Here is a 12,107-nt window from a genome sequence, read left to right on the forward strand (position 1 = left end):
GACTTGCAAGTATTTTTAAGACAGTCTACAAAATACACTTCATTGTCATAGCAGCCTGAAGCGTGTTTTTAAAAAACTGAGAGACATAGAGATTTTTTAATTTGTACTGGGTCTCAGAGGATTTCAGTGATAGTTCACAAAAATTCCAGGCCACTTGACCTTTCATCCCACAGTCTTATCTTTCACTTGTAATGATTTTTCAGAATACTAATTTCAGTATTCTTTTACCTTTACTGAGCCCTGGATATTTCTCTTTTCGGTGACGGTAGTGGATGCCAAATAGATGGAAGCTACACACTCACCCTAGCCCAGGATGGAACTGAGGTCTCAGCTCCAGCAGAGCTTCCACACAGCCCATTAAGTACATTTCCTACATTTGCATTTTGAGCCACAGTCCTACAGTTTGCTGGATGTGCTTTATTTTTGTGCAGTGAATGGTTCTGCAGGCTTGGGTGAAACAGCTTCACACAGGAAGTTCAGCATGTGGGCTCTACATTGCATTTTATATTCTACTTGCAATCATGACAATAAAACCCAATAAATATTTTTCCAGGACTCTTGGTAATGGTAATGTCAGTAACACCAGGTAGCAAACACTGTACAGGTGATCTCACAGGACAACCTTCCTCTTCAAACCCAGTTACAGATTTCAGACGCCATTCATTTTTTAAGTGTCAGTATCTGGTTGTGCCCAGTTCACAGCCTGATTTTCAGAGCTGCTGAAAAGCTCAAAGTAACAGTCCTTGAGAGCTTTTTTAGATGGCTTTCTAATTGCACACAAAAGAGGTAAGTTCTGAGGTATTTCCTTAGAAAAAGCCGTTTGGTATTCATGAAATAAGGAAACAGAACAAGTTTTTTTTTTAAAAAGGAAAGAACTAAATATTCAAAAAATGCCAAGGTTAGCAGAGTGTAGTATTAGGAAATAGCAGAGAGATTTCTCCCTGAACTTGTGACTTAGCTTTTGAGAAAAATAGCTTTTTTGAAGAAGCCCAGATTGACATTCCATGGCAGCCAGAGAGAAAGTTACTGTTCCTGCTTTATAATTGTATAGCTTTAAATATAGCTTTCCCCAGACATTAAACATCTTACACTAATGTGGATTAGAGGGAAGCAGTGGATTTAGGATATTTTGACTTTAACAAAAATGTTTACAGTGTCTCCCATTATGTTCTTACAAAGTTTGGGAAACATGACATACCTGACAGCACCTACTAGACAGATGTAATGGGATTCAGGAAGATTTTTGGAACTGGAAAGATGTATCTAGTAGGATTTTGTGACAGTCTTATCTTCATTCCTTTAGTACTCAGTAGCTGTTCCCTATGTGACCAGCGGAACACAGTGTGTGTGTTTGCTGAGGCACAGAAAGCACCATGCTAGAGTAGGCTGCAGATGTGCTGGAGAGGGACAGGATCAAAGTGACCTTCACAAGCTAAGACAAGTGCTGGGGAGCAAGGAGAGGACAATGCTGTCATTCCTTAGGGAGCTAAGTTGTTCTGTGTGTAAATTTCTTACAAGGGTGGTAAATTACTGGTTAAGGAATAGTTCCACAAGAAAATATAATGGGAATATTGTGTGTCACAAGTTCATGTGGGTTAATGTGCTGTAAAATGAAGCATGATTCTCATACATATGAAGAGGTACAAGGGCTGAAAGAGCTGCAGCTCTGCTGTTGAAGAGAGAGAGATTCACTAGCATGAGCTGAAATTCAGCATCAGTAAGATTCAAGAGAGAGATGAGCCACTGGTCATATCTACAGGAAACTAAGTAGCAGATGTAGAGAATGGTATCTGAAAGGTGGGGTTGATATAAGTATAAGGTATCTGGCCTTTGTAGAGATTTGCCCTAAAATTAATTTTATTGACTGTGTTTACAATTAGAGGAGCTCAGGGCAACGCACCTAAAGTGAATGCATCAAATATGTGTGCAGATCAGTTTCCTGTGGCAGCAAGGTTCATAATTAATTGCATATGACATTAAAAAGTATTTCCTTTTATTGTTTTGTATTTAAATGTTTTGTGCTCTGAGAGAGGGAAGACCAGTGTGTCATAAAGTAACATGAACATGATGGAACAGATGTTTGTTGTACTTCTTTGATTGTTTTCCCCACCGTTCTCAGTTTTGCAGTGCCCCTCAGGGGTTGTGACTGTCAGCATAGAGTAAATGGTTCTTCAGGTGTGGTCACATGGTGTAGTGGTACTGCAGAATTGTGCATCATCTTCCTCCTGCTGTTCAAGAAACTTGGTATATGGTGTGATTGGACTTTGGAGTTAATGTGGGTAGTGAACACCAGTCATCTTGGGGATCTCTGGATTCTGATTGCATTCTTTGCATTGATTATAAGCTTGTAATGGAAAAAACACTGGGTTTTTTCTGCACGTATCTTGATTTCTTTAATTTGAACTTCATTACTGCATTGGTTTTTTTTTCTCTCTTCTCATTGGCTCTGTCTCATTCTCACTGCCTGTTCCTCACAACCTGACTAACATCATGTCCTGTGTAAATGCTGTCAATAAAGGACTTACCTGTTTACCAGATGATTAAGAAATCAAGTACCCATTTGTTTTTAATATCGACCTGGACTAGAATCTTTGGCCAGGATTCATTCCACTTCATTTTAGTAATTAATTAATTCAGTAATTAAGTAAGGTCTAAAGGTTTTATCCCTGAAAATAGAGTCATCTTGAGAAGTGATTTAATCCATAGCAGAAATTATTAATTTGCCAGGTGTGTTCAGTAATTATTTAGAGATTTTAAAACAAAATTTCAAATTGTATTAATTTATTAGGATTTATTTGCATTTTATTATAATAAATTTATTATTTTAAAAATTGTGATGACTCTAGACCTTCTTTATTGTTATGAAGACCAGATTATCTAAGCCTATTTTTTTATTTGCTTCCAAACTCCTTATCATATTACAGCCTTTCATTTTATAGATGTTTAATTCCAGCCAAAGTTTGTTGTGTCATATGTGAGAGAGTTTTTTAAAGACCTGTAATTTTTGTAATCTAGTTATGCATAGAATAAATTCAGAATTTAAAGATCAGTGAAATCCTATTTTCCTTTGTAAAATCAGTAGCAATTAGATAGTATTTTCTACTCCCAAAGCCGTTGGACAGGGTGATTCTTGTGTAGCAAGATTGTTATTAACTCAGCAATTCTCAATTTGGAGTTCTTTCAAACCCTAAATATGCCTTCTAGCCCTGATGTATTTTGTGTTCTCTCCCCACTGTTGCTTCTTCTCAGTGTCTCACTACTCACTCAAAGAGAAATTGTTATCACCAGAAAAAGAATATAGAGAGCAAAAACCTCCTGAATGTATTGAACAAGAAAGTTGGATGCCATAAAGGAAAGTCATTTATCTTCCAAACAGCATCATTATCTTCTTTAGCTGCTCCCTTAGCCTATACAAATTCTGTTGTAGGCCTCTTGTTCCTGATATACCTAAGGAATATTTTATTGTTTATTTTTAAATCCTTTAATGTTTGTTCTTGGAAACCTACTTCTGCTCTTTGCAATTTCCTCTTACTTAACGCCTGCTGAAGTTTAAGTTCCTGTTTATTGGTTTCCCTAGGATCGTGTTTCCAAAATTTGAAGGATTCCTGTTTGGTTGAAATAGACTCTTGAACCTTGCTGTTCATCCGGTTTAGCTTAATCCTGCCTTCCTGGTTCCCTTTCTTGCACAGTGCCCAAACCTTCAGAGACATTTCCTTTCGAAGTGCTGCCCTTGCTGCCTTTGCTGTCTTACAGTTTTACTTTTAGTATCTCTGTGACTCATCTCAGCTTACTACGTGTGAATTTCACTTCAATTCTTATTATTTACTGAAAAAACCACAAAACCCACCCAGAAGTATTAGCAGAGTGCACTGAGAACAGGAGGTAGGATAGAGGAACCAGCAAGATGGGAGAAGGGGAGCAGGACAGTACTTCTGTTCCCACTGTGTGACTGAACAGGGGGTGGAGAGCTGCCTGCAGCATCCCAGCAGTGTTGAATCTGTCAGATTCTGCCCTGAGGGCCACTGCTACTGTCATCCCTGGCCTCCATCCACTGCAGGTACTGCAAGGTAATGCAGCAGCTCTGACTGCCCTTCTGCTGTCTCCTGTGGCCTGCTAACAAGAATTGCATTTTGGGCTGGAAAACAGAAGTCTTGACATAGTGAGATCCTCATACAGGGTGTTTGGTGCAAGTCCTGTTGCCACAGATATCCTGCCAAATCCAGGCTATTGCACTTAGTGCTTTGTGAAATCCTCTAAATCCAGGGAGGTAACTTGGTCACCTGAATAACCAGCACTTAGAGTAGCAAGCCCTGCTCTCCACATCTGCCTTCTGACACAGAGCAGGGCTTTTGGCAAACAGCTTCAGTTATAGGTAATAATTCTGAGCATTAAAGTCATACAGTTACCACATTAGAACCTCATAAGTCCTCATTATGGACTTACAGAGTGGTCTGGATTGGAAAGGACCTTAAAGATCATCCAGTTCTAACTTCCTGCTATGGGTAGGGACACCTTTCACTAGACTTGGTTGTTCAAAGCCCCATCCAGCCTGGCCTTGAACACTTCCACGGATGGGGCATCCACACCTTCTGAAGCAACCTGTGCCAGTGCCTCACAGTAAAGAATTTCTCCCTCATAGTAAAGAATTTCTTCCTAATATCCAATCTAAACTTGCTGTCTTTGAGCTTAAGACCATTCCCCCTTGTCCTATTACTCCGTGCTCTTGTGAGAATTCCTACTCAGCCCCTTTGGATACTGGAAAGTGCTACAAATCTTCCCCAAATCCTCTCTCATCCAGGCTGAGCAGCCCCAGCTCTCTCAGCCTGTCTTCACAGGAGAGGTTTTCCAGCCCTGTGGTCAGTTTAGTGACTCTCCTCTGGACATGTTCCAATTGTCTTTCTTATCTCTTGTTTAAGTTTTTCCTGGATGATTTTTGAAGATGCATTTGAAGATGTGCATCCTTCTAAAACCAAGGAATGTAATCCATCAGTTTGGAGCTGAATTGAGAGGACAACAACCAGTGTCAGGATATGAACTCAGCAGTGCTGTAGATGCACAGATTTTGCCAGCTGCACCACAGGATTGGATGGCTGGGTTGCTAGAAATGAAACTGCACAGAGACCCCTTTTTCTAGCAGAGTAGGGTGGGACCAGCAAATTTGTTGGATTGTCTATGACAACCCTTTCATCTTGTCAAGGAAAGGCAGAACTTGCACAAGCTGCATTCAATGTTTAATTGAAGAAGGCAGAGCTCTGCAGGCCTGTAACTGAATTGCATCTGCTTTGGCTGGCTCAGAAGTAAATATTACTTTCTAGGGTTTTTTTAATTCATTTGAAAGCACTGGCTTTGTCTGTTAACATTTGAACTGCAGTGGCATCACTCATCTCTCCAGTGGCATTCTGTTTCCTTAGAGCACTGCTGGAATTCAGCCAACTCCATGTTCTGGTCACCACCAAAGACCTGTGTGATTGCCACTTCCTCCCCTGTCCCACAGTGTGAGAATGTTTTACTCCTGTCTCAAAGCAGCACCAGATCCAACACTGTCATTAACTACTTGTGCACAAAACTTCATTGGTTCGGATTTTTAAAATTATCAAAGTCTTTCAATTTTCTCCTCTTTTTCAGGTGAAGATTTAGTATCTTAAAATACTTTCAATTATTTTGAGACCTAGAAATTGAAATGTTTTTGGATAATTTAGCCATGTTGGTTTTACAAACTGGTGAGAAAGTAGAATATTGCCATTTATTCCCACATATAGGTTATGAATGTCTCTGTGATCAGAGGTCAGGAGAGGCTTGGCCATTTTATTAGCCCAGTAAGCTAACTGGTCCAAAAAAGAGCTAAAAGAAGTGCTGATTCTTTGGCTAGCTTCACATTTCTTCAGTACAGCGTGATGATGACAGAAATGGATAGCCCTTATTAAAATACTCTCTCATATTCTGGACATGTAATGCATGGAGCAACTCCTGATTCTGCAGTTGAATACAAGGTTTTTCTAGCAGAAGAATTCATAATCTGCAGTGCTTGTTCAAAGCCAGGCTTTGGACTGTATGATGAGATTCTGTAGGGTCTGTTGTATGAGAAGTCAGGCTAGATTGGGTAGTGTGATCCTTCTGTGTCAGGATGTTTAAATGGGTGAACATTTAAGCTTTACCTCAAAAGGTTTGTATTTCTATCCAATTCTATGTGCATTTAAAGAGATGCTTATTGAATAATTTGAACATTGGGGCAAAACAACGTCACCTGAGAGAAGATTGGCAGAAAATCTGGTCCAAAAGGGGTGGGATGGTTCAAGGAATTGGTAATGAAATCCTTAGATTTTACCAGTCTGCTTTATTCTGATTCTTGTCCAGCTTTGGTCATAGCCATTAAGCCTTTCTACTGAAGTATTTCTACTGCAGCCAAGCAGCAGAGACTCAAGTCCACTTCTGAGTCCCCCACTAAGCATGGGTCCTGCTTGGATTCAGGGAGAAAGTGGTGGTTTATCTCAGATAAATGCTGTCTAAAACCTCTCAAGTTGCATAAATGGAAAGAGTCTCTGATGTCAATCTCAGTGCTGTTTCCAGGGGACAGGTGCCCACCTCCCCACTGCTGCTCAACAAATAAACTCCAATTTGAATGATTTTTGAATGCCCAATTTTCACAAAGTATTTCAAAAGTCATGTAGGTTCTAGGCATCCAGAAAAACCAACCCAACTAAGCACCTTTCAGAAGTGCTTAGTTCCCATTGCTATCTAACATATAAGGGACATGCCTGAACTCAAGACTTCATAAAATTAATTAGGTTTCCAAATGTTAGACTCAGTCATTTATGTCTCTAAGACAGTGTCTTGCAGATCAACTGAAAATAAATTGCACTAAGCTATTTTTAATACTTTACATTCCAGACAGCTAAGACTTAGGCATTTGGTGTCCAGTCCAGTCTTGACTGGACACATGCCATCAATTTTATGAAGGACAACCACATATTTGTAGCTGACATGGCTTTTTTTATTTTTTTGTGTTGAATATTTGAATGACTTGCATAATGATATGTCAATAATTTATTAATCTACTGATTAATAATGCCTTGTAATGTATGTTTTGTATTTAAAACCCAGTCTTGAAAACCCTCCATATGGGATTTTCATGCTGACCTTTACTTTTCTAAAAGCATGTAATGAAAGCTGGTCATTAGAGTTCTTTCTCTGGTCAGGAGAGAAAGTCATCACCATGGGCTGATCTAGAAGTCTGTAGGATAGATGGATAGAGTTACAATTGAAAAATCCTTTCCCTCTCCATTAGTTATGGAATTAATTAATTAATAGGAGGTAAGTTAATTCAGTCTGTATGCCTTTTTAATTGTTAAGTGAGATAAACTCTTTCTGTCCGTGGCATTATTTTCCATTGGATTGTCAAGACGATGACTGCTCTAATTGCTCTGGTTTTTTGCAGAGTTGTGTCTGTATTGTACTTATTAACAGTTTTGCTATGTATTTACATTATTCCCTGTTTCTTTTTCTGTAGCCAACATCTTGTACATGGCAAGCCAAGAAATGATGAAGGTGGTGGAACGAGACAGTACAACCATAAAGCAAAATTTAAAGAAGGTAACTGTTTAATCCTCAGTTTTCAAAGGAAGCCCACATGCATGAGATGTTACACACAGTTACATTTATGCAAAACCAGAATTTCAGCAGGCTTGATTCTGCTTTTTTGTGAGTGTCATTCCATTAAAGGGATCACTGATTCTTAAAATGTGTTGATCCACACCTTTGTAGATGTAGCATTCATCACTATCAGATGTACCAACCTATCTGGTTTGTTTTCCTTGCTGGAGGAGAAGCAGCCTGTGTTCTGGCTGGACGTGAGGTGTGGCTCCCAGTGGGGCCCATAGTTACCTGGGTTCTGATCCCACAGATGGGGTGTCAGTTATTACCATGGGATTCTCCTGGCTCAATCTTCCATGGCTTCAGAATTGAACAGAGAGGAGTCAGCAAAATTATGGCTCCACCCTTTCACCCATTGGACTGTAACATAAGAGAAATTCCTCAGAGGCTGGAGGTGCTACTCTACAGGTGAATTAATTCATTTCAGGGACCTTTCTCACACTGAGCTTTCTTGTCTGTATGGATTTAATGTTGAAAGAGATTCTGTAAAGTTCCTATCTGCACCAGTCGCATTTTCTCAGTCACGGTTCAAGGGTTGGCACAGGCCAGGAACTGTTCTAACTGGAGTTCTGATGTGGTCACTCTGTGGTCACCATGTTTTGGAGGCTGAAATAATTTAAAATGTGACAATGGTCAGACAATTCCAGATGGGTTATGAGCCAGAAAACTGTCACATTTCATAAACTTCTATTGTGATAGCCCCTGTGAAAGTAGATAATCAGGGTAACATATTCTACTGTGTTCCTTTCCTTCTCTACAGTTTTCTGTATCATCCCTGTCTTTTTGCTGGAAGAATGATTCTAGCACTTTGCACTGGAAGAGATTTTCCTCAGAGAGTGGAGTTTTCTAGAACAGAGGTCCTAGATCTCTGTAAAATTACTCCGTGCCTTTTAAATAGAAACAGTATAAAGTTCATTTCATAAAACAGTCTTTCTTTTTGTGGCTGAAAATATTTATTTTTAGTTAGTCCATTTGCCTTCTCTGCACTTTGAAAGGTATGTTCATATTTTAAAGGGGTTGAAGTAGCAAGTAGCACACAGTAACAAGGATCCCTTCCCTGTACCTGGCATGCCTGCGCTTTCTCATTTTTGTTGCAGAGCAGTCAAAGTTCTGCACTTTGTGGGGAATCTCAGAGAAGAGACTGAAGGGCTCATCTTGCAGACTGCAAATACTCCCATTGTCTTTAAAAAGCTTTCCATGGGTTGACCGAAAGCCCAGTGAATTCAAGGGAAATGGTTGATTTTATTGACTGAATCACTCCTCTCAGTGTCAGGGAGCCTGTTCCCTGCCTGTTCCCTAAGCCAAGGCTGACCCCACACAGGCAGGCAGTGCCCTCTCCAAGCAGGATGCAGTCCCACAGCACCTGAGCAGAGCACAGCAGCAGGGTCTATCAACTGTCCCAGACAAGGCAAAGCAATGAAACAGGTCCAGCATCCCTCCAGAGAATGCAGTCAGGAGCAAAAGGGGACAGGGGCAGAGAAAGGAGTGGAGACAAGGCTACATAGGGGTCCAGAGTCTATCCTGCAGGGATTACCAAAGACATGGTAGAAGGGAGGCTGCAAGGTGGGAGCCATCCAGGTGTCAGGCTGTGTGTGGTGTAGATCTGATGTTGGTCTGGGACACAGGGCCAGGGCTGGAGTCACTGCACAGTGAAGCTTGAGAGGCTGAGACTAAAGCGGGACGGAGCTGGAGAGGCTGGAGCCCTGTGCAGGAGGTGTGGGCTGGGGCCAGGCAGGGCTGGTGAGGCTGTCAGTGCCCTGAAGGGTGGCACTGCAGGGCCCTGTGCTGGCAGGGTACAAAGTGAAGAGGGCAGGAGCAGGACTCCAGGTGCTTGAGGAAAGGTTAAGCACAAGCACCCGTGCTTGAAGTTAAGCAGGAATGCTTTGTTGGGTGGGACAGTAGTGGTGACAATCAGCTGCAGCTCCAGTGACTTCAGGTGGTCAGTCAGATGCTTCACATTACAAAAATTCTGATTTCTTGTACTGAATGAAGCCCCATAGCTAATAGTAAAGTTTGCAGGTGTGCTAGTCTGCTCCATCTGTGCTTTTGTTGACTCTGTCAATCTAAGCATGGCCTTGGCAGGCAGGAGCTGGTTTAAACCTGTGTCAACTTTCTTTTATTGATTCTTCTATGTCCTCATACATGTGTGGCAAACATACTCAAGAAAACAAAAAGCTGAAGCAAGCTTGTAAGAGTTAGCTAACCGAAGAAAAAGCAAGTCTTAAAGTGAAGCTAAATGCTTCTCTTTTTTCATCTTCTAGTAATTTCTGGGAATGTAAGAATTAAGGGAAAAATTTTCAGTTGGCATCATGTTAAATTTGAAGAGTATTGACAATAAAAATGGGCTTAACATATAAAGGTTGGAAGTTTATAAAAACAGGAACTATAGTCCAAGTTGCTATAGAACTGGCAAGCTGTTACTTCAAAAAATTTATACTGTTTAGTAGTCTCTGTGATCCTATGGTAAAAGCCAATCTTAACACCTGACTTTGCCAGCTGCTGTGGAATAGAAAAGTTATTTCTGGATCTTATTTGCATTCTGTGATCTGAAAGAAGAGACACAAAATTATTCCAATCTTTCCATGTCCAGGTTTAAGTATAATTAATACTAGCTAGGGACCAGGAGAAATTTTATCACCAGACTGCAGATTCTTAGTCTTACAAAGTTAATTGCTTGGATTTATGTTGAAAGAATGGGAGCTGGAATATTGTTTGGATAATTACGTGAGGTTTTTCACTTAAACTCTTTTAAAGTCAGGACTTGTGCACATTAGATAGCCGTGGAACTGTATGAGGAGGATGGAGACCTGTCTGCTAACAAAGTAATATATGATAGAGCCTTTGAAATATTGTGTAAAACTATTTGTCCAGATCAAGCAGTACATGGATGAACAGGAGTTTGAGCTTCATATTGGAGTGGCATGGGGGGTTGTGATAAACCAGAAAATCCAAACAAATAAGGTAAGGGATACTGATAAAAGATTTCCTCAGATCTGGAGGTTAATTATTAGCTGATCATGTCTAAGCTGAGCTACCTGTGTTCTTTCACTGTAATAACACCAACTCCCTTTCCTAACAGAAGCTGGAGGCAAAGATACTACTGCACTAGAGGAAGTTTATTGTAATTCCTGCACAAAAGGAAGTGGGTGTAATTCCATGTTCTTAAAAGATGGATCAGCACTAGGCATCATGAAGCTTTTACAAACAGAATAAAAAAAAATTTAAAAGGCAAAGGAAAATGGATGTATTGGGCATTCACTAGCGTGCCTGGAATGGACAATGATATTTCCTTATACAGATTCTCTACAGAACTTAGATTTTTAAGTTTGCATTGTATCCTGTTTATTGCTCTCTTTTAAGACTTAGCCTTATTGAGTCTTTTTCTAAGCATATAAACCTGTTACAATAAATATAACCTTATATAAATCAAGAAGATAATTGCATGAAAGGGTAAAAATAGGTGCTTACAGAGGAACTCCTCTTAAAATAATCACCCCTTGGATTTTGCATTTATTGAGAGATGTATCTGGTTCATTAGTCCATGTGTATTACACAATAGTCCTATTTTGAAATGCAGGATCTGCTCCAAAGCCCTTTTAAATCCATTGAAGAGCTTCCACAGGCTTCAGCAATTTTTGAATCAGTGAACTTTTGTAGTGGTTCATAATTTTTTAAGATGATAAACCATCTCCTCCAACTGCAAATCAGGATTCTTTTGGTTGGCATGTTAATCCAAAAACATTTATATGTTCCTTGAGTTTTTTGCCAGTGTTCTGGTGTAGCAGTTGCATTGATTGCATAAGGAAAAAGACAGGAAACATCTGAAGTAGAGATACAAAGATGAAAAAACCCAACCTCTTGTCTGATAAGAAAGTTACAAACTGGAAATTTATCAACATATTAACCTATTTTCACTCAAACTGTGGAAGTTTGTATTGTAGGTGGCTTATAGACCTTATAGATGATTAAGTGGGGAAGAAATACAGTTTTGAAGAAATTGAATTAATGAAGTCTATGTTTACTACTTTGTGCTTATTCCAGTGGTGTATTTAGAATTTAAAGCAGTGCAAGTTTATATCACACCAATGATACCATAGATAATATGTTCTCCAAAAGTATCAACTAAACAGTGACTTGCAGAGGTTTAGAATAAAGGCTGAAGAATGAAGTATTTCCTCTCCACAGAGAAGTGCTAGGCTTTTCTTTTGCAAAACTGTCGTTGCTAGAGAATTTTTTTTTAAACTAAGCAACCAAGTACTATTTTGACCCCTGAAGCAACTGTTTTGATGTTGCCTAGTCTTTTTGTTTGAGTCTCTGTGGACATCCATGTGGGTTAGTAGTGATTCCCAGTGACAGGAGCATGATCTGAAGGTACGTGCTTAAAAGAATGTTACAAATACTTGGCCTGCCCACAGCGTGAGTGAGGTGCTTGCCTACATTTGTGAAAAACCTTCCAA

At 39.8% G+C, this 12,107-nt stretch overlaps 1 protein-coding gene across 1 annotated transcript in view; it reads left to right on the forward strand.

The window, feature by feature from the left end:
* The window catches only part of LDAH (lipid droplet associated hydrolase), a 112,591-nt gene that overhangs the window by 89,494 nt on the left and 10,990 nt on the right, over positions 1-12,107 (forward strand). Inside the window, exon 6 of the mRNA XM_054279566.1 lies at positions 7,508-7,590. Within this exon, the coding sequence (XP_054135541.1) occupies positions 7,508-7,590 (83 nt within the window). The remainder of the gene's footprint in view (positions 1-7,507; positions 7,591-12,107) is intronic.

This window comes from Melozone crissalis, unplaced genomic scaffold, assembly GCF_028551555.1.
Source record: "Melozone crissalis strain CALT ecotype California unplaced genomic scaffold, PUWL_Pcris_2 ptg000027l_1, whole genome shotgun sequence".
Lineage (NCBI taxonomy): Eukaryota > Metazoa > Chordata > Aves > Passeriformes > Passerellidae > Melozone > Melozone crissalis.